General features: G+C 53.0%; 1 protein-coding gene across 1 annotated transcript; it reads right to left on the reverse strand.

Moving 5' to 3' along the window:
- Window positions 1–996: 996 nt before the first annotated feature.
- LOC147645578 (maestro heat-like repeat-containing protein family member 7) lies at window positions 997–8684 on the reverse strand. The gene is made up of 17 exons (XM_086874457.1): window positions 7840–8684; window positions 7582–7740; window positions 7247–7311; window positions 6980–7129; window positions 6643–6791; window positions 6171–6318; window positions 5734–5921; window positions 5507–5644; window positions 5110–5224; window positions 4791–4931; window positions 4423–4599; window positions 4130–4285; window positions 3865–3966; window positions 3417–3519; window positions 3080–3136; window positions 1544–2795; window positions 997–1498 (listed from the first exon to the last, which is right to left on the reverse strand). Exons 1-16 carry the CDS (start codon window positions 7964–7966, stop codon window positions 2596–2598), a joined length of 2175 nt encoding a protein of 724 aa, XP_086730583.1. The 5' UTR covers window positions 7967–8684; the 3' UTR covers window positions 997–1498; window positions 1544–2595.
- Window positions 8685–22739: the final 14055 nt, after the last annotated feature.

Below are 22739 nucleotides of genomic sequence, written 5' to 3' on the forward strand. Positions count from 1 at the left end.
TTTTGCGGTTGCCAGACCTTATTAGGCAAACGTTCCTCACAATTATATTTCTGCAGCCTCTCAGCCCGCTCCCTTTCCTCCCCTTTTCCCATTAAAATAGAGTCTTTTTTCTACTTCAGGTCTGTCATTTTTATGTCTCTGCGCTTGACAGAAAAGCGCTGAGACTTTAGTTTCTTGGTTGACTGGCTAGAGCTTCTTTCTAGTGTTTCCCTTGTTGCTGGGTTTGAGGACAGTTCCTTGCAAAATGTCCTGGCCTCTTGCACTGGAAACAGACGATGTGCTGCAGCTGTTCTGGTGACATCTGTGGCTTATTCATTCCTGCTGTCACTGCTGCCACTGTCCTTGGGTTGCCTGGTTTCTTGCCGTGTACACTGTACAAGTCTGCTTTCTGGGCACATGGCTTCAATCATATCTGCTATGGTGGGTGGAGGGTTAATAGGTAGACTCAGAATTGCTCTACGACAAGCGTCGTTGGCATTTCTTTGGGCCATTTCTTGAAGCAGTTCTGTCTGGGCCACTGGTTCTTTAACTTGTCTCTGTATCTGTAGTCTCAGTCGATCTACAAACTGTAAGAAACTATCAGATGGCAGCTGGTTAATATTAACATAACTGACTTGAATATCAGCTGCTATTGTATACTACAGGAGCCGCTGTTAGCATACCTTCATCTTCTCCAGGGCTGGTATTCCCTGGGTTTCTCTGCCTGCACCCCCCCACGCCGGGCTCTGGGGGCTCCATTCCCTTACCAAGCCTGTGGAGAGACCCAGCTCCTCCCCTGCAGGAGCCAGGCGGGGGCCCGCACCCTGCCACGCCAGGCTCGGTAGGCTGGCACCCCCCCATCGGGAGGCAGGGCCGGGACACCCCTCTCCCTGCCCCTCTGCAGGAGCAAGGGGTGTAACTCTCTCTCTCCCTGCCCCTTCTCCCTGGGGAACAGGGGCCGGAGGGATAAGTGGATACAACACGGACTCAAAGTATCTAGACACAGGAGGCCCATACTTGCTGGAATAATCCAAATTGCAGGTTTATTGTCTGTCGTCCATCCGGGGCAAGAAAGAGACAGAAATGCCCTGGATCTTATCTCTTATACAAAGGGGTGGGGGTGATCGGGGGATACAGAGAGGATACAGCCAATGGGAAGGGGGAAGGGAGAAGGTTCTCAGGTAGGAACTAACATTACACAAAACAGAGGTGAGTTTTACTCTTGGGAGATACCAAGATTTTTAGACGCACTACAACAACACATGACAGGTGGAAGGCGAGCCCGCCCTCAAGCACGCCCATCCAAGTCAGTCAGGGGCACAGGCTGCAGCTGAAGCTGCCAAGCGTTGCTGTGAGGCTGGCAAGTGAAGAGAAAGCCATTGTGGTCAATTCTGCTGAAGCCTTTTGCCAAACCAAAGGCAACTGTGCCCACAGCCTCCCCCTGTTTGGCACTCAGCTGCTGCAGACGCCTCACTGTGCAGGTGCCGACGTTGGGGCTGCTGCTGTTTCTGTGCACACTCTGCTGCTGTTCCTGTGCACACTCTGCTGCTGTTCCTGTGCACACTCTGCTGCTGTTTCTGTGGGCTCCTGAGTCGCTTCAGCAGCAGCAACTGGGCAGCCCTGCTGGAGGAGACATCACCACCCTCCCCTTGGTGGCAGCAGCTCTGCGGACCCCGAGCTCTGTGTCAGGGGAGCCTCAGTCACAGCACCGTGCCCTGGGCAGCCGCGAGGGCCCGGGCTGGCGGCCAGCCCTGCCTCTGCCCACTGCCCCTTATCGCAGGCACCCAGTGGCCATGGGCCGGCAGCACCCCCCTGCCCTGCATGTCCCCAGCCAGCCCAGCCTGGGTACACCTTGGGCTGTCCACACCCTCCTGGAGGGGTGTTGTCCCAGCCTCGAGGGCTTCTGCTGCAGGCCTGGGAGACATTCTGGGGAAGTGCCAGGTCGGCCGGCTGTCAGGAAAAAGGTGGCTGCCCGGGGGCTGCTTATGCCCTCTGACACCCAATTCCTCAGGTCTTCCCACCGGTCCGGCCTTTCAGGGGCCTCCTGTCCCCTTTGGAGCCTCCAGCCTCCACACATGCCCCTCACGCCTTCCCACGCTTTTGTCCCGCCTGGGCCTCCACAGACCCTCATCCATTTACAGCCTCCCAGTGCCCTGTTCCCTCACAGTCTCCCCCAGTGCAGCCCGGCAGCAGAGCCACAGCCCCACAGGAGCTCCAGAGGAGCAGGATCAAGAGGCACGTGGGAGCCCTCAGCAACCCAGCCAGCACCACACGGGCACGAGGACACAGATGGCGGCGCTTCCTGGCTGAGACAGCATTTGTGCCTTCAGCAGAACCACCAAAGGCCAAGGGTTTCTGGCCATTTTCCCTGCACCGCTGCATGCCTGGGCAGCTTGCTGAGCTGTGATTCCCCAAGTGGAATCACATTTTCCCCGCTTCCTCTATGCCCTGTACACCATGGGCAGCAAGATAAAGGTCTTGGGAAGTGACTGCCTATTATAATATATACTATATTTATATCCTAAAAGAAAATGAAAAGAAGAAAAGAACAATATTTAAGAAACAAAAAAAAATCCCTGCTGGTTCAGGTGGCCCCAGCAGACAGAGCCTGCCGGGTCAGTTGCCAGCAGAGCTCCAGCAGCGCAGCCAGCTGAGGCCCAACAGACGAGGCCGTGTCCTCCATGCCCTGCGCAGCTGAACTTGCAGGTTCTCCAAGATGGAATATTGAGCCGTCTCTACTGCCTGGGTGATGTAAAATGTTTGAATTGCCAGGTTTCCGATGGCAGGGCTGGTGTCACAAACCACGTTCTTAAGGGCTGGAAGAGAGATGAACAGAGCCACGGTCAGATTCCCAGACCTGCAGAGGCCCACAGAGAGCCCCCGGCCAGGGCCATCCCAGCCGGCTCTTGCCATGGCCAGCAGGGAGCAGGGACCAAGGGGATCAGCCCGAAGCTGCTGGCCACGAATGCCCCACGTGAAACCTCGGAGTGATCCACCCACGCCGCCCCTCATCCGCACATTGAGCAGAGACCTTCGCAGACAGTCCAGGACTTGCAGCTCCACCCAGCAGCCCCGCTGACAGCCCGCTGCCCTCACTCACATTTGTAAATTAGCTGCAGGTCTTCTTTCTGCCGCCTCAGGAGCCGCCCGGCCATCCCTGGGAACACAGAGCCTGTCAGGGCCCCAGCGGCACAGCTCCCTGCCAGCGGCGCTGCCAGCCCTGTGCTCACACGCCCTCCCGCCCCGGCAGGGCTCAGCCCGGGCCCGTGCCGCATCCTGACTCAGCCCAAGGGCACGGCTGCCAGAGGCCGGCAGCAGCAGCCCCGAGGGCAGGCGGGGCTCCAGGGCGTGGGGCCCGGGTGCCGCTGCCGGGGCAGCAGTCGGGGCCGGGGCCGAGCTGTGGCGGGGCGGGGAGGGAGCCCGGGCTCGTGGCTCACCGATGAACCTGATGGCCGCCGCTCGCAGGGGCTCCTGTGGGCTCTGCAGGTACGGCAGGGCCCGACGCAGGTCCTCCGCCGCTCGGTTCCTGTCCTGTGCCAGCTGGAGAGAGCGGCAGGAGGGAAGGGTTGGCGCGGGCTCTGCCCCTCGGCCAGGCGCTGCCTGCCCGGCCAACCCTGAGGCCCGGCCAGCAGCCGCTGGCGCCGAGCTCTGCAAGGGGCAGAGGGCCGGCTGCTGCCCAGGGAGCCGCGGTGCCGCCCTGCCCTGCAGCCCCAGTGGATCGGGGCTCCATCGGAACCAGGCTCGGGACCACAGGAGCCTGAAGAAGAAGCCGTGCGGCCCCCGGGTGCAGCACTGGGCAGGGGCGCAGCTGCCAGCCCCACACACCGAGCGCTGGGGACAGGGGGCTTCTCCAGGCTGAGGCTGGGCCTTCCAAGCCGTCCTTACCAGGCACTCGGTGATCATCCACAGCTTCTTCTTTTTCACAGGTCTTTCAAGATCTCTCCTCTTCAGGAACTCGGCCGCACAAAGCAGCGTTGCCCAAGAAGCCTGGAGAGCAGCAGAGACCCGCAGATGGCCCCACAAGTCAGGACACAGGACCCGCCCGCATTCGTGTGCCAAGGCCAGGAGGAGGCTGCAGCCGGCAAGGTGCCAGGGCAGGAGGCGGCCGAGCCCCCTCCCCGGGTGACAGCAGCAGCCCAGGAATCCTCACCTCTGCCACCTGCTGGTTCTCGTCATGGCAGTGGAAGAAGAGAGGCAGCAGGCTGTGGTGCACGTGTGACTTCAGGGCCTTTTTTTCCTTTTCTGTTAGAAGAGTCATCAATGATCGGAAGAATAATATGGACACCAGCTGCACCTGGCTATTATTCTATATGAAAGGAAGGAAGGAAAAAAGACCTCAGCCCTGACTGCATGGGGCTCAGCAGGGCGCAGGCCTGAGAATCCCCCGGGCACCAAGTGTCTGGGCAGCAGCCAGTGGCCTCGGCTGGGGGCACAGAGCCTTACGTGGTCAAAGAGTGGCAGGAGCGCCTCAGCCAGCTGCAGGGCAATGGGGCTGGGTATCAGCATGTCCTTGTCCAAGACGATAAAGCTGAGCACCATGACTGTCATCCTGACTATCTCTGCATCTGCATCCCACAGGAAATCTACAAGACTTTCAGTCAGGCTCCGCATTTTTTCAGCCTGTGTGGAAGACAAGTCTGTGAAACGCCACCCTGCTGCCACAGGGCCAAGAGGCCAAAGGCCTGTCCCAAAGCACTCAGGAAGAAGCAGGAGGCAGGAGAGCTGGCAGCAGCTGCCTCGGGGCCCGAAGCCCAGCCGAGCCCAAGGGACTGCGTTTCCCAGCGCAGCTTCAGCCACTGCCCACTTCTCACCATCGAGGGATCATCAATCAACTTGAAAAGGGCCCTGAGCGCCAGGTGACGCTTGTCCCTGCTCTCGCTCCGCAGGTGCCTTGAGAAGATTTCCAGGACTCTGTTAGCGCTGCGTTCGCTCAAGTCCAGGTAGTCCAGGATCTGAAAGGCACAGGGCAGTGACAGGGGAGGCAGCCGGCAGGAGCCCAGAAACAAGACAGGAAACAGGGCCCGGGCAGCAGCACAAGGCATGGGCACCGTCCCAGGCAGCTGCAGCTATGAGAGGGCAGAGAGGTGGCAGGCAGCTCTGCAGGGAGGCACTTTTGGCCATCAGGCTCACCTCCACAAGGAATGCCAGGGCAGGCAGATCCCAGCGTGCCTCCTGTGTGCTGAGCAGCTGGAGCAGGTAGGGAACGATGCGGGAACACAAGGGGATAGAGGCAGACGACATCTCCCTGCCAGGGTGAAAAAGTAGCCCAGACTGTGAGCTGGGAGGACAAACATCTCCCAGGACTGATTGACAGAGTTCACATCTTTGAGCACCATCCTGCAAGGATAGGGGACCTGGGCTCTTGGGGAGGTGACTCCTTGTGGGCACCCTCCTTTCCCAGCCTTTTCCAGTCTCCCTAGCCGTCCCTCGGTGACGAGGCCCTCTGGCCCACGACAGTGGGGACTGTGTTGGGCAACCTCAGCACGGGGCACAAATGCCAGAGGCAGTGGGGAGAAGGGGGTCTCACCTGGCCAGCAGACCCACGGCATAGTGGTGGGTGTCAGCAGAGAGCAGCTTGTCCCAGCCACGCTTGTGTTCCATTTCCACCACCACTTCCTCACGATGCATTTGGCACAGCAGGGACTTCAGGGCCTGCACTGCAAAGCTGTGTGCACAGCAAAGCCCAGGTCACGCTGGGAGCACTGGCTCGTGCCGTGGAGACATGGCAGGGACAGGAGGAGTGGGATAGAGCACCTGTTGGGGCTGATGGCAAGGCCGTGTTGCTCCTGGCATCCCTTCCAGAAGGCATTGAGATCCTCTGGCATCTCCAAAGTGCTGAAGAACACTTGGAAGAGCAGATGCACAAAGAGGCGGGGGAAATGCACCGTCACTACATGTGGGACGCAGGGCATCTGAAGGATCTTCCACATCAGCACAGTTGCCTGCAGAGGACAGAGAACCCTGAGACAGCGCTCAGTGCCGAGGTGTGCGGGTGGCAGGGCCTGAGTGTGGCAGGGAGCGGTCAGGGGAAACCTCTGGGGAGCTCCACGCCTGGTGCCCCTGAAGCTGCCCCTAGGCCAGGTTTCAGCCCAGTGCCTGAGGCAGGGAGATGCAGTTGGGGAAGGAGGAAACAGAGCTGCTGAAGAGGTGGCTTGCCATGGGCTGAGCAAAGGCCAGTTGCAGAAACTCACAGCCAGGGCAAAGACACCCGTGTTGTCTCCATCAGAGGTGCGCGTGCTGTGCTCTGGCCAGTTCCCCAGCACATCGAGGACTATCCGGTATGCCCGCTCCGCTGTCCTGGGCGAGCACAAGATGGTCTTCCACATGGTCATAGCAGCTCTGCGGGGCGACAGCTCTGTCTCACGGGGGTCTCAGACACATCCCCGTGGCCTGGGCAGCAGTGGGGGGGAGCTGAGCTTGCTGCCAGCTCTGCCTCTGCCTGCTGCCCCTCGCCAGCAGCAGCAGCCAGGCAGCCCAGCCCTGTGGGGACAGGGCCCTGAGGGCCATGGCATGGCAGCAGGCTCGGGGACCGATGTAGCAGGGCTGGGAAAGGTCCCAGGTAGACAGGACCCTGGAAGTCTCTGTTGGTCAGACACCTGGGCCAGGCTGTGCAGGCTGATGGGCTGAGGAGCCCTGAGCCCTCTGGGCACGTGGGCCCCGTACCTGTCACACGTTGGGGCCACACGCAGGAGAGCAATGACCACGTCAGCGGGCTGTGCCTCGCTCAGATCCAGCAGGGTCCTGTTCAGCCTGTGCTCAGAGAACTGATTGGCCATGAGCCACTGGTGGATGTACCTCACCATGGCAGGCACCTGGAGAAAGCACAAGGGGAGACTTGGAAAGCTGCCACAGGGAGTCAGGAATGTCCCCAGCTTCCCCAGAGAAGTGCTTCCCTTCTCAGCACGCTGCAATGGCCTCAAAGGCTTTGAGTGATCAGCAAGCGTGGCTTGGGAGGCCAAGCGATCCCTGGAGGATCAAACCCTGGCCACAGGCTGCTTACTTGCTTTTGACTGTAAAAACCCTCCTCTACAAGCATATCCAGCAGGGCAGCAGTGGCCTTGGTGTTGAAGATGTATGAATAAGGTCTGAGCCCAGTGGCCATGGCGCTGGTCCCTTCTTCCCGAATTCTCTTGATGAAGCTGCAAACCAGCTGTAGGAGAAGGGCAGGGGACAGAAACATCGGGGATGTTCCATGGAGTGCTCCAGGCGTGCTGCTGGGCTGAGCAGTGCCAGCAGGCCCAGCCCAGTTGGGGATGGCTGCAGGTACCTGCGCTGTTCTGCGGAAGAGGCCACCGCCAAGGTCCTGCTCTTGTGTCTGGGCCATGGCTGCATCTGGCAAAGAGCAGCCAGAGCTGAGGGGCTGCGGGAGAGGCCGGAGAACGCAGCCCAGCCCTGCGATCCCCAGGCAGGGACAGCCCCGCGGATGCCCCAGGGGATGGAGCACGGCCACTGCTGGGGGGGCAGCCCCAGCCCCTCTTTTATGCTGTCCATGGGTGTGTCTCCACAGGACAGGGTGGGATGGGATGAGATGGGATGCAATGGGATGGGATGGGGCCAAGATGGCCGCAGGCACCAGCCCTGTGGCCCAGCTCTGCCACTCACCCTCCTCCAGCGGCCGGAACTGCTGCACCTCTTCGGTCTCTGGTGCTGGGGCAGCTCCAGGGCCTTCTTCCTCTTCCTCCTCCTCCTCCTCCTGCACCCAGGCCAGCTTGGGCACTCTTGGGGGTCGCTGCTCCATATCATCTTCAACACTCTCCCATCCTTTCCATAGGAACAGCACCAGGGGATGGCATGGCATGCAATGGGATGGGGCCAAGCTGGCAACAGGCGCTAGCCCTAAGGCCGAGCTCTGCAACTCACCCTCCCGTGGTGCCTGGAACTCCTGCACCTCTTCAGTCTCCTGTGCCAGGACAGCTCCAGGGCCTTCTCCTTCCTCCTCCTCCTCAACCCAGGCCAACTTGGGCACTCTTGGAGGTCGCTGCTCCATGGCAGGGACTGGATTTATAGCTACTTGCAGGAGAGATGGCTCAGAAAAGCTCCGAGTCAGCAAGTCCTGCAGTCGTGCCTGGAAGGCACCTGCAAGACTCAAGTCCGGGCAAGACGGCAGGACAGCGAGTCCTGCACTTGTGTCTTGAGGGCTCCTGCCACAAGGACAGGAGGCTCCTCGTCAAGGTTTGAGGTCTGGTCTCAAGGGCAGTGACTCCAGGGATGGGCGGCACCTCGGAAAAGCTCCAGGTCACCAAATCCCACGGTCTGCCTTGAGAGAATCTTGAGAAGCCTCGGCAAGGCCACAGGTCAGCAAGTGCTGCAGTCGTGCCTGGAAGGCACCTGCAAGACTCAAGTCCTGGCAAGACGGCAGGACAGCAAGTCCTGCACTTGTGTCTTGAGGGCTCCTGCCACAAGGACAGGAGGCTCCTCGTCAAGATTTGAGGTCTGGTCTCAAGGGCAGTGACTGCAGGGATGGGCAACACCTCGGAAAAGCCCCGGGTCACCAAGTCCCACGGTCTGCCCTTGACAGAACCTTAAGAAAGAAGCCTCGGCAAGGCCACAGGTCAGCAAGCCCTGTGGTCTGGCCTCGAGGTCACCTGTTGGAATAACGCTTCGGAAAAGCTCCGGGTCCGACACAAACGAGTGTGCTGTGCGGGGGCTCCTCACAGCACCGCTCTGATGCGTCCTGTCCCGTCGCGTGCACCGAGCACTGTGGCGTGGTCCTGTCACCGCCAGCTCCTATGCCACCACATGTCACAAAGGGCCCTCTGACACCCTGTCCCTTTCCATCCCATGGTGACCATATGTCACAAAGGGCCCTCACGCACCCTGCCAGCTGCCCTGGTTCCCCCTGCCCCCATCCCCCCAAAAATGGCCCAGGTTGGGAGGAATCTCTTGCCCAAAGGGTCTAAGACAGCCCAACAGGATCTTTAGGAATGCCTCAAACCATCAGCCAACGCTGCCCTGCTCTGCAGGCTCAGGGCAGCAGAAGGAGCCCCCAGGGCTGCCGACGCAGCCGCAGCAGGAAGGGCACGGGGCCTTGCACAGAAGCTGGCACGGCCTCCTTGGGACACGTCCCAGCTGGTGGCCATTCTAAACCTGCAGGTGTGACACAGACAAGGAACGTGTGGGCCAGGGCACGAATGCTGCTCTGAGCCCTGGGGCCCGGCCAGCACTGAAATCAGCAGGTGTGGCAGAGTCCCCGCCAAGGCAGACCTGCCACCCCACCCGAGCCCTGGCAGTGCTGGCACTCGTCTCCTGCCCCAGAGACCTGTACCCCTGGGGGGCTTCTGTGCTAGTATAAAAGTCTTGGAGCTAACCCTTAGCAATCCATAAGTGACCTAAAATTCTATTGAGAATGACCAGATACAACAAGTAACAAATGGAAAGCCCTTGACATAATAGATTTGATTTGTGAGCCAAGAGTGTATAGGGAATTACCTCAGAAGTGGAAAAGATCCTGTACCTTAGGAGTTATACAACCCTCCTTCTTCGTTATACTGAGGTCCAGGAGGAATATGTTATCTTTTGAATCACTTCATAAGGCTCCAAGCAGTAGTTAAAGTCATTTTAAACCATACCTCTACTGCCCTAAAGTTGCTGGCCAAGCAACATTCACAAATGCGAGCATGAGTAGATCAAAACAGAATGGGCCTGGACTATCTGTTAACTGAAGTAGGGGGAGTTTGTAGAAAGTTTAATGAATCTGAATGTTGTGTGGAAATAAATGATCATGGAGAAGCCATCACGAAAATTGCTGAAGAAATTAAAAGAGTAACACATGTACCCGTTCAAAAATGGAATTCTCTTCTGAAGACTGATTGGTGAGATAACCTTTATAAAGTACATAATGGAAAAAGTTAAAATTTTTGATATTGTGTTTTACCTTAAGATTATTGTTTCTACCTTGTATGATTCCATAATCCATTCAGTAATTCAAGGAATACTGAACAGAAAGTAGCTATAATAGCTCAAAAAAATGTTAACCAAATTTGAGAGAGAGTGGAAAAAACTTGATGCAGCACAAGAAATGTTAAAGAAATTAGAAATGGAAATAAAGTGAATGCAAAAAATGAGATTATTGAGAATATAGAAAAAATACTAAGATTCAAGTTGTTTTTTTTTAAAAGCATGAATCAATGTGGTCAAAAAGAGAAATGCGGGATTGCAGTAAATGGAATTGATTTGTCCTAACTAAATAGTAACTGTTATTGAAGTTATTATTCGAAGCAATCAAAAGAATCAGTGTTACAAGGCAGATGCAGCGCTTTACAGATGTTACATGTTAAAATTGAGGTACAGGATGTAGTCTGGAAGATAAGTGATGTCCCAAGATGAAAATGGCCTTGAGATAGACTGTCGCCCTGAAAACTCAGCTTCTGAGCTTGCTGACATAGTTTTCTAAGGACTTTCCCAGGAGAGTAACTGTAAACGTAGATATGTGTACATTCTTTCTGTTACACGTCTTGTGATGGGCATCTCTTATGGCCAGTGCAGTGAGAAAGTGTTATCCTGACCATCCAATCCCTGGCCTTAGTCAGAAGCCTATAAATCCTGGGAGGAAAAATAAATTCTGCTCTTTCTTTCACCACACCTCAACCTGTGTCCGTGTGATGTATTCATCTTCAGCGGTAACATCTGGGGAACCCCGACGTGTCTTGCACGTGTGTTACAGGGTACTGTCTAGCCTGTGGCTATGGATGGTTTTGGGCTTTCTCTCAGCGAAGGCCTGGTTCTGGAAATATGGCATGCGGTGTCTGATCAGAGAGGGATTGATGTTTCATATGCTGACTTTCAGCGATTGTGTGAGTATGGGAGAATTGAGGGGTTTTTCCCTGTGGTTGAAGCGATTTTTTCACAGTCAGCTTGGGACCCTTTAGGCGATTCCCTGATTGAGGCTCTGCTGGTCGGTTATGAGCCCCGGCTGCTCCGGCTGCTCGGGATCTGGCGAAGGTGCGACGGATTGAACGGGGCCGCCGTGGGACCGGTGGGTGTGACCCCGCCTCGACCGGCGCCCCGGCGGTGTAGGCCCGGGGCGGGGTTGGATCCCTGCCAGCAGGCCGTTGGGAGCGCTGCGGACCCAGGGGGTGTAACGCTGCCTCGGCCCATGCCCCGGCGGTGGAAGCCCGGGGCGGACTCGCCTCCTCCGTGTGCCCTCCTGGCACAGACCGATGGGGGGGTGCTTGAACGGGGGGCGGCACCCACCCTGGGGGATGCCTCAGGGCCGGGCCCGTGTCCCTGCTGCGGCTGGGCCATGCCCTGCCCCGCGGTGGGGGACGGGCAGGGCCCGGGCTCCACGCCGGTGGCCGCGCACGCTTTTCCAGCAGAGGAGCGGCTGGCACCGCTTCTTGGACCTTTCGCCCCGAAGAAACGCTGTTAGGGGCAGTTCTGAGCGCTGCCCGCCCCGCGCCGGATTCGTGGGGGGTGGGGGCGGGTTCTGCGAGTGGTGCCGATGCCAAGCCGTGTTCTGCCAGCCCCATGCTGCCGGATTCCCATCCTGCGAGCCTGGATTGTCCCCTTGCAGCAGAGCAGGACGGTGCTGCGGCTTCGCAGGCTGTGCCTCTACCGGCGCCTCGGTCCTTCCCGGCGCTGGAGGCGGGCTGTGCTGAACTGCCTCCAGCCCCCCCCGCCTCGGGTTCCCGGGCATCACCCGAGCCTGCGGCTGGAGCCGGCCCTCCCCCGCCGCCTCCTGCGGCCGCGGCAGACCAATGTCCTGCGCTAGTTACCACTGGCTCGGGTGGTGCTGCCGCAGGGGCGAAGTCAGTGGCCTTGATGGGCCAGGGGTCCCAGGCTGCTGGAGCTTCTTCAGCTGGCCTGTGGACCTTGTCCTCTTGTCAAATGACTGTGCAGCTGAGCGTATCAGGCATTCCACGTGTTTCCGAATGCTTTGGTCCAGTGGGTGAAGGCATGAGTGCTCTTCTTGTGGCGTGGATGAATACCACTGCTCAAGGCACTATTGCTCACCCAGGGGACGTTGATTCGGAATTCCTGGGGTGCATTTCTGCCATGGGTTCCACACTCACCCCTCCTGTTCCTATCCCTGCAGGACCTGGATTTGCTCACCTTGTGCCTTTTGAGTTTTATGTTCGCAGAGCTGAGAACCAGCTGCGGGGAGATGGTGGCTTCGGGTTCCCTGGACCTCCCTGGGTCACTGGACTGCTGTTCTGACAGCCAGGGATCATCCTGAATGGGTCTACACCATCCATCTCCTGTCCATCCTTGGTGAGGTGCTGTCAGAGATTAGCTTCTGCGGGTTTTTGACACTGGCATGGACATCACGATTGTCAGGTTTGCTGATGGGCCCCAGAGTGACCCTTGGAGCCGATGCTGACAGATTCTATGCAAAGAAGAACTTGAGACTGACTCTTTGTTCAGCAGATTCTGTTGTCCTTTCCCATGATAGACTAGTCACCCTCCGTGACTTGATGCAAGAACAGTTGGATCACAGTGATCTGGAGTTTCAACCAGTCCCTGGCACATTCCTGTTTTCTGTGTCAAGAACAAGTCTGGGAAATGGAAGTTATTGCAAGACCTCCAGAAAGTTCATGCTATGATGGAAAGCATGGGGATGTTGCAGGCTAGCATGCCTTCACCTGCCATGCTTCCTGCTGATTGGCTAGTCCTCATTGTGGATCTGAAGGATTGTTCTTTGCAATTCCTTTGCAAAACAAAGAACAGACCCAAATTTGCCTTTCTGGTGCCAGCTATCATTAATGCTGAGCCCACACAGAGATATCAATGGAGATTTTGCCATAAGGCATGCAAAATTGGCTGGCATTTGCCAATGATATGGAGCTGCAAGTGACTCCAGAAACAACCTCCTTGAAATTATTTGAGGGTCAAAATAATTTTTGGGACGAACAGTCCCGCATCTGGAGGTGCAATTCTTTTTTTTGCATTCAGTGCAGACACTGCATGAATGATGTCCAAATATTAATGGAGTTTTACATGGTTGTGTCCTCATATGGGACTGACCACGACTAAACTGTCTCCCTTGTTTGGTCTATTAAAGGGGGACTCTGATTTAAAGTCACCTCTGACACTGACCCCAGAGGCACTGTAGATGCTGGAGGAGGTTCTGCAAGCAGTTTCTGCTCCTCAAGTTTATTAGATTAATCTTTCCATTGATGTCGCTGTTTTGTTTTTAGGTTGGTGGTTTTTGTTTTATTTTTTTGGAGAGTCATGAGTTTAGATCAGCCCAATTGATGGAATTACAGGCTGCTGTCAGAGCATTTCATAAGTTTTCCCAGGCGCCTTTCAATCTGGCCATGGATTCTGCCTCTGTGACCAAATTGAGAGCCATCCACAAGCAGGTGTTGATGTTGGACAATTGTTTCATTTATTTTTGAGTTTTGTTGTTTTTCTGCTTTTTTTTTCAAAAAAAAAAAAAAAGGTTTTTTTTGTAATAGTGAAAGGGTGAGCTATCACCCTGAAATTACAGCCTTCTGATTGTATGGAGTATTGTATTTTCCTATTATTTATCTTTTTGATTGTTTATAATGTTGCTAGTTTCTTTGTTCATTTTTCTTTTTTCTTTTCTTTTTGTTAAACCAAAAAGGGGGAGATGTAGCCCTGAAAACTCAGCTTCTGAGCTTGCTGACATGGTTTTCTAAGGACTTTCCCAGGAGAGTAGCTGTAAACATAGATATGTGTACATTCTTTCTGTTACACGTCTTGTGATGGGCATCTCTCATGGCCAGTGCAGTGAGAAAAATGTTATCCTGACCATCCAATCCCTGGCTGTGGTCAGAAGCCTATAAATCCTGGGAGGAAATAAACTATAAACTCTGCTCTTCTTTTCAGCACACCTCCACCTGTGTCCGCATGATCTATTCATCTTCAGCGGTAACAGTATCCTAGTTCTTGTCATCCAGAACCATGGAAAAATCAGGGGTGCTGTTGCATCTCTGTTGCAATGTGATGTGTCTGACCCACTATAATATTTTTTCCCCTGATCTATCATGCTGAGAACCATGCAAGGCTGTAGAGAGGTCAAGACAACCTCTGTTTTTAAAACTCTGCCCTGCAGCTATTCCTTACGGTGCTGTCAGCAGGGAAGACATTTTGTCTTCTAAAACCTTACTTCTGATAGTGTTTCCCATCTGAAAACTATCTGGGCCAGGGGCAGCACCCAGGGACCTGCCCTGCCTGGGGGAACTTATAACTGGATCTTATAACTAAGTATCAGAAACAAGGGCACACACACTGTATTCCAGACTCCAACATTTTATTCTTATTCTTAATTTTCCATGTTTTAAGTACTACTATGTCTTGATCTACTTCAGCTTCCACCTCTTCTTCCTAATATTCCTATTCTTATTCTTTATCATTTTTTGGTTTCTGGAGGGTCTTATGCAGGTTTTAGTAGGGGGGGGGGGGGGCGGGGGTTGGGTTTTTTTCTTTCCTACTACTACTTCCTAAATACAACTTTCTTTTCTTTTGTTAGAATTGTGTGTGTTGCAGTCCAGCAGGCCGCCGTCATGTCCTGGGAGCAACACCTCCTGCCTGTGTCCATTCCTCATGGCCAAAGTGCCACAGGAACAGCAAAGTCCTTTCCGAAGGAGAGGAAATGGCCTTGGAGTCCAGCAGGGAGGAGCTGGAGCCAGTGTCCCTGCAAAGGGCCAAGAGCCGTGTGGCTGTGGCCCTTGGGGATCCGGTGCAGGGGTGCCACTGGCAGTGCCAGGCTGCCGCTGGGAGCCGATGACTTTCCAGGTGCCTTCCTGGCCGGATGATGGGCCGGGATGCGGCGCTGAGCCCCGGCAGTGAGGGTCCCCCTTTGGGTGCCGCTTTGGGCTGCCGTGTGCCCTCGGGGAGCCGCCCCGGGGGTGCCGCAGAGCGGCCGCAGGGCCAGCGCAGGCCGGGGCAGCCCGTGCGGCTACCTCGGGGCACCGGGCAGGCTGCGGGGCAGCCGCCATCTGCAGCCTGGTGCTGCTGCCAGCGGGCGCTAATCCTGTGGCTGTGCCGCCAGGCAGGGGCAGCGGAACAGCCCCCGCAGCGCCCGCAGCCCCCGCCTCAAGAGCGAGCGGCCTTTCCTGTGGGGAAGTGGCTGCCCAGGAGAAGAGACATCTTCCACTGTGGCTTGGGCTGCCAGAGGGCCAGGCCTGGCACAGAGTTGCTCTTGTGGGCACAGCTCGGGTTCCTGGCTCTCCACCCAAGCTGCTCGAGGGACAGGCAGCAGGCTTCCCTCTTGGGCTAAATCTGCCAGTCTCTGCTGCCTGGCCTCTTCTCCTTCCTCGTGCAGCTCCAGGACGCTCACCTCATCCCAGTCATCGTCCTCCCGCTGCCAGGGCTTGAGCTGGCTGCACAGGATGTCACAGTATTCCCTGCTGTCCTGAGCCAGTTCTCCATCAGTGTCATCATCCCAGCTGGACCTGGAGGATTTTCTCTTTGCTTTGCCTCCAGTCACCTCCTGGCCATCTAGGGACAGCTCTTGCTTGTGGCAAGCTTCCCAGTCCAAGAGTGCCCGGCAGCTCGTGCCTTCTCCTGGGGACAGCCGCTGCTCAGGAGATTCTTCCCAATCTGAAAATTCCTGACAGTGATCGCTGTCTGCCTGCCACAGCTCCTGCTCCCTGCACTCGTCCCACTCGGAGACAACTGGGGAGGGCTTTTGCTCCTTGCCCTCATCCCAGTCCCAGAAATGCCAGGAGCTCCCCCATACTTGGACCAGCTCTTGCTCAAGGCCTTCTTCCCACTCAGAGAGCTCCTGGCAGCTATGGGCTTCTCCTGGGCACAGCTGTGGCTGAGTGCAGGCTTCCCCTGGAGTCCCTTGCTGGAACTTGTTCATTTCTCCTTGGCAGACCTCTGCCTCTTCCTCAGCGCAGGACTCCACGGCTCCTCTCCTCCCTCTGCTTGCCCTCTCAGCCTCCTCCTGCTGCTCCCTCAAGGCTTGGGCTCTCTGTGAGCCGGGCCAGGGCCTGTGGGGCTGGGAGTTGGGCTTTGCCTTCTCCTCCTGCATGCCTGCAGTCCTCTGGCGCACACAGGTACCTGGACACAGCCACTGTCCTGGGACTGACCAGGGCCCCGCAAGCCCTTTATATACTCCCCAGCTGGGGAGGGGCTCTGCCATGTCACAATGGACTTTGGGCACCGCAAGGTCCCGCGTCACCACAGCCCCTGACGCATTGTGCCTGTGTCACAAAGGCCACCCCGGCACCCCGTGCCTGTGTCACAAAGGCCACCGCGGCACCCCTTCAAAAGCCCAAGGCACCAGGAGCAGCCTGGAGCAGCTCTGGCCTTGGGGGATTGCCGCCCCTTTTCTGAGTCGCTCCTTCAAATGATCAGGAGTGGCTGGGGCCAAGTGAAGGTGCAAAAGGAGACCGTGTGTGTCTTTGTTTGAAAGACAGGGGCCTGCTAAGGGAGGCAGGAGGCTCCTTTGCAATGGAAAATGTAAACCCCCTCGCTCCCAATTATTATCCCTTTGAAAGGCACTCTCTAGCAAAGACAGGAGGACAGGAAGAACAGTTTGTGCTGCTTTTGCATGAATTGCTGTTTGGTGAGCAGGGAAGAAGCCCCCCATGGAAATGATGTTACTGAGAGGAGCTGCTAAGCGAGAGCTGCCTCTGTGCCAAGCAAAATCCAAGAGCTGGCTAGCTGTGGGAACTGACTACCTATTAAAGCATTTAAAAAGCTGGATCCACCTCTGTGAGATTGACATTTTGCAGACAAGCAAGCCCGGGAAATCTCTCTCTTGCTTCCACCTTTGAGGAGGTATTCGGCTGCCGGTCGGGCCAGGCCCCGCTGCACTGCGGCCCTTACAGTCGTGCTGACAGTGGCCGCAACAATCCTTAAAACTTCAGGGTCCCCTGACACCCAGACAACCGAGGAGAAAATTAAAGGAGCGAGTGCCGTGGAGTCCCCAAAACCAACTGGAATAGGAAAATCAAGTAGGGATGAGGCCCATAAAGCCTGTGCAGCACAGGAACAAAGTGCAAAGACCAGGACTAGGGGCAGACAGAACAATATCTAGGGGAGGTGTGAAGGCGCAGTCTGAGGGCATGGGTCCAGACACAGGCTGGGGTTAGAAAGCTGCAAAATACTGTGATGAATTGCAATCAATCTGGGGAGAGATACGGGAAGATTCTAGAAACATAACTTTCAGTGGGGTGACTTGATGAACGTATGAATTGCCATTAAGCCTTTGGCAAGCACTTCCCAAGGCTTGAACTCAAAGCCTGCTGCTTCAGGGCTGAAGTCTTTCTGGCCCTGTGTCCCAGAAGGGCTGAGTCACACAGGCTCGGCCTGGAGGGGCCGGGCCAGCCTTGGCAGTGACCGGGTGGGGACGGGAGGCTGCGGGACCCCGGTTGAGGCTGGGCCGGACCACGGCTGCTCACACCTTGCCAAGCCTAAGCCGTGCCCCGCTGCGGCCCCCGCTGAGCTGGAGTCCACTGGGCTCCGGGAGGAGCTCCGGCTGGGTCCAGGCCCCCTCGGCCGCGGCCCGTGCGGCACACGGTAATTGAAACAAATTGGCCAGGAGGCAAGACTCCTGTTTGATGCTTTTATTAGGATTTGGCTCTTGGGGTGGGGGGGGGGTCCAAGGGGTTGCTTGCACCACAGCCATTCCCACACTGTCAGCTCCAAGGAGGAGACACAATTCAGCTTTGCAGCACACACTGCAGAGCTGGGGCTTCCGTCCTCAGGAAAGTAGCCAGGAGGCCTCTTGTTCAGGTTCACTGTCTAGGGGTGTCAGGCCATTCCTGTCCTCTTTAGGTCATGGTGATGGCAGGAAGATGGTTTCTAAGCAGGTTTAGGTGATGCAGGGAGATGATCTTTCATCATAGCTTGCTAGAATATGTTTCATTGTCCTTTTATTCCTCTCTTAGCTCGTTGTTTTGGTGCCTTGCATGCCTTACTTTGCACACTACTCAGTTGCACAGCTTCCTGGGAGTTTCTTTGTTCTAGTGTGGCACAGCTTCTATGGGAGCTGCTTTGTTATATAATAGCAAGGAAGTAAGGGAAAGGGTACAGGAATGTCTCATAAGAACCTTTAAAACACTTCAGAAACTGGTAAGTAATTAACCTTACTAATAACCATCGGAGTAAACAAGGGGTACAAGTTTACAAAGGGGATAAGAACGTTAACTGTACATAAGCTTCTCCACTGGGAGAATATCCTGACAGAGTCTTGTTCTGGGGACTCTACTTTTCTTAGAACAGGCTAGAAAGCATGGGGTGGAAGTCAAGTGACTAAAATTCTCAGCTGTGAGCTCAAACTCACAGTTTCTCTCCTACCCTTCTCTCTGAGCAGCTGTTTTTAGGCTATCGCTGGCCAGCCTGGACAGAAACGTGTGGGAGAGCGCTTGTCCTCGGAAGCACTTGGTTGCTCACCGAGATGTGCTAGACACCTCACAGCTGAGGGCTGTGGCACAGAGCGTCACCAGCTGCAGCGCCATGCGCTTCTGGTAGGAATATGAACAGCTTTCATCATCCTTGGTTCTACTTTTCAGGCTCTTTGCTCTTGAGCTGTCAATGCAGCGTGAACTGGGAGTGATGTCTTAGCCGTTCTTTGAGCAATACATCTTAGGACACCGCTGACTGCGCTTCTGGCCAGCATTTCTGCCTGGCACACAGTACTTGACCAAAAAAATTGGAAAATGAGTAGTAAATCCAGACAAGAAATTAGGGAGGAGGAAAACCTACTGAACTGCAGGCAAACCAGAGGCACATCTAGACAACTGCTAGACTCCACCGTGAACTAAGGACTCAGCTTTCTGCCTTTCTCACTGCCGGCCTCTACACACAAATGCTCCCTTTCCCATTCATGTTTTGCTTCCAGCTCAAGTCTTCACCTGTTCCACATCCTTCTGCACCATCAGCAATCTCTCTTCCTCAAATGAACTGAATCCCACTCTGTCTCAGGGTCTTAGCACTTTCAGGCAATTGCTGCAAGAAATGGTTCTAAGCCCTGCATGGCTCTACATCTGCAAATGAACGCCTGGTCCTGCTGAAACCTGTGCAAAATTTTGGTTATTTTTGGTACGGTGATCATTACTCCAACTCCCAGCACAGATTGCTCATACCATGTACAGACTGATTACACTACACGTCAGAAGGGTCGTCATCGTTTGGAGCGTTACTTGTAATAGCAACACTTTTCCATTAATAAAGAAATACTTCTTCCAGTCCTGCCACTTCAAAGTTTAGAGACATCTTTTAACCAAACACTCATTTTTATTTGTATTATTTTTGTTGACAATTTCTTGCAGGAAGACATTAAATTGAGATAGGTATTTGAAAACAAGGAGCATCAAGGCAATTGCTTGTTATTAGTCATTTAATGATTACTTTTTTAAAGCTATTACAAATGCTGCTAGTCAAAAGGCAAACTTATTGTAGATTTATAATGCTCTTTGGATTAATCAGAAACTTGTGAAACTGGAAAAGGTTTTCTTTACAAGTTTCATCTATATAATGAGGAGAAAAATGTGGCCTAACATTTAAGAAATGCTTGTGGTCAAAAATGTAATCAGCTAAGAGGCTATCTCAGAAACAAAAAAACCCCAACACTGTTCAAGTTTACAACTGAGCTACATTTTTCCATTACTGTGATTACAATACCCTTCACTTGTGAAGTGTGTAATGACTATTCTGTAACAAACAATACAGGAAACCAGCCACACTTATGGATTTTCCCTATAAAGCCACTGGCTTTCAGATGGAAAACCCATTTATTGTTCCTTTTCACAACTTTCTATTTAATTTTCAATAACTTAGCCTAAAAAATCCCACTATCTGCATGCATGATGTCTTTCAAAGCAGTGGAAGGAAGTTGCTAATTGCATGCCGTGGGTGCTGACTGCTTGGCAGCAGAAAGGCAGTTTTATCTCCAGGCTTAGAATAAACTATTGTTATAAATATATTTTGTTCCACGTTAATCAGGGTATCGAGACCACTGTCATCTTTGCACGATGATCAAATGGGCAGCTCTGCAATTCAAGCAGCTCAGGAATTCATTAGGTGTGTGTGGTGTAAGCTGCAAACCCACCCTTTACTGCTCAAGTCATGCCATGTGAAGTGTAAGACAGATCCATTAATGAGGAGGACTGAGCATTTTCTGCTGCAATTTACCAAGAAATTTGCTTATGCAAAGAGAGAAAAGACTCTTCCTTCCCATTATATCAGGGTCAGAGGTTCCAAGTTAATAAATATACAAAAAAAAAAAAATAATAGCAGCATTGATTCAGAATGTATTAATTTTAGTGAGTTTTTACGAATGTTTGTCAATTTGAGTGAAAGCTCCTTAGCAATACTGAAATTGGTTACAGGAAAGGGATAATGGGGATAGAAAATGAAAATGAAAAAGAAACCAAGTCTCTGCAAGCACAATCAACAATCTGAAGTACCTCTGCCCTTTTAAAGAAAGTAATGTATAATTAAAACTTCTGTTAAAAATTGATTTTAGAATATGTAATCAAATAGAGTTAAGAATCTGTATTATTACCCTAAAATCCATTTGTTTTCCACACCAATAACAAAAGAGAAGTTCTAAAATAGTCTTGTACATTGCAAAGAGGGAAAACATGCTGCCATATCCAGCACTTCAGGTAAGCAGTAATCCAAACACTTCCCAAAGCAGAATGTCATTCACAGTCAGCTGGAAAAATCATCACAGTTTCATCTTTCCTTTCCCTTGGCAGAAGTAACTCTGGAGAAAATGGGTAATTTAGGTGAGTTTTTTCTTTTTATTTTTTTAAAAAAGCAGAATGCTTTAGCACTGCCTTCAACTTCCTCACACCCTTCACTTTCTCCTGTATAAAAAATCCCCCCTGCCTTGTGTGCTCCTGAACACGCAGCACCTAAAGCACAGCCCCGCTTCCCTGTGGCAACAAACAAAGAGCAAGAACCAGAGGAGTTTGCAGAGGGAGGCTACTCAGCATGCAAGGTAACGCTGCAGGATCAATGATAGCACTGTCTGCTCCAAACTGAGAGCTCATCAGCTGGCAATCACTGAGGTGAGAAAGGATGTGGGGACCAGTCAAAGTTAGGGATTGTCTGTCAGCAGCCAAAGTGAGTTGTCTGGAAAATACTGCAAGCAGTTTTCAGACAGGAAAAGAAGAGGTGGATGTATGGAAGTGTTGATGCTTGTTCATATGGCTGAGGTACACCCTCACTTGGAAGGCTGATTAAAGTTTGGGGAAAGTGATTCCAAGCGGAAGAGGTGGAGAGAAGAGCTGTCCCCATGATCAGGTGAATACACAGCATGATAGTCAAGGTGAAGGTTGAGAGCTGATATAGCTGCAGCACTCAAGGGGGAGACATTAATATGCAGTGGTAGCTCACAACTATTTAAGAAAAAGAGATTTTTGGCATAATAACAATTGGGTAAAATTGGTGCAGAAAGTTAGGATGGAAATTAGAAGATGCCCTTAAATCACCAGAGTGAAGCAGACGCATTCTGTGAGCAGTGAGGGCAAAAAGTGTGGTTAACCTGGAGATGGAGCTTGAGTGACCATCACACATTGCTCATCACAGTGCTGGACCGGCCTTGATGGAGGATTCAGAGCATCTATCCATCAGTGACCCCGGAGTTTTTATAGTGCTGGCAGATCAAACCCAACAAGAACACGAATAAATCCTCATCACTGATGCTGGAGTTGCTGTCGGCTGTTTCAGCTGTGCTTTGTTTGTCACACTGGTTGTTTCAGGCTCTCTGTAGGCACTAGAGAAGATGAGCACCTGCACTGTGTTCACATGAATATGAACATCTCCTCACAAGTCATCATTTTTTAATGAAAGCCTGTATTCTGGAACATGAGATGTTAGCCTCCAGGGAAACATATCAGCTTGTCATCCGTCCCACAAGTCAACAGGTAAAGAAAAAAAGGGCGAAATTGTTTTCTTTCCTGCTAGAATTAATTTGAATAACAGATCTTTCTGCTTATTAATATTTCAGTTCTTCCCAAACATGAAATGGATTGAAATATCAGATAAGCCGGTAGAACTCTTATGTTTATCGTGTATTATTTTGATTTAATCTTAAGAAATTGCATCAATAGGTTGCCCATATGTAGTCATGCACCATACACAGAGATCTTAATTACCCTGTTCATCAATATTCATGATAGCCCATCTTAGGCAGGTTATTATCCTACATTGTTATATGTGATGCCACATGAATACCATATGGGAGAGGGATTTAAAAAAGGTTACAGGCTAATAAATGTATTTTATTCCACTCAGAAAACTCAAGAGAAACAGCTCTTTTCAAAGATCCAGAGACTGTAATTACATGCAAAATGTTAAGTCACCTTAAAGGCAAATGCTAACCCAGACAGACTGAAGGTTAAAATTAAAAGCTAAAACTTCCTATTGTTATTAGTGCCCCACTGCACTAGATATTGTGCAAATATATGAAAAAGGGGATTACCATCACAAGGAGTTTAATTCTACCTTTCAGCTTGGTTGTTCTAGAGCAGAAATTGTAGTAGGTTTAAGCTAGCAGCTGGTGGTCATATAAGAGCAGTGAATTATAACACTTTCTAATGCCACAAATATTGTATGCAATTCCCTGTGAAGTTTCCTAGGAGCTGTGCCTAGAAAATGCTGCTTTGGCATGTCAGCCTTACCACTTAATTTCATGTACCCATGGTGTGCCACAGCTCTTGCATGCCGTGCCTGGGCCACAAACTCCCGAGGACGGGGCACAGAGGCAGCTGGACAACTCAGGGGATTCACATGAAATAATCTGGATGCAGCTCCCTGTCACGATCCGCAAGGTGGGATTCGTGATGTGGTTCTTTTAGTCGGTCTTAGAGTACAAAAGATTATCAGCAAAG

The sequence above is a fragment of the Cyanistes caeruleus genome, unplaced genomic scaffold (assembly GCF_971803275.1).
Source record: "Cyanistes caeruleus unplaced genomic scaffold, bCyaCae1.hap1.1 HAP1_SCAFFOLD_226, whole genome shotgun sequence".
NCBI classification, from domain to species: domain Eukaryota; kingdom Metazoa; phylum Chordata; class Aves; order Passeriformes; family Paridae; genus Cyanistes; species Cyanistes caeruleus.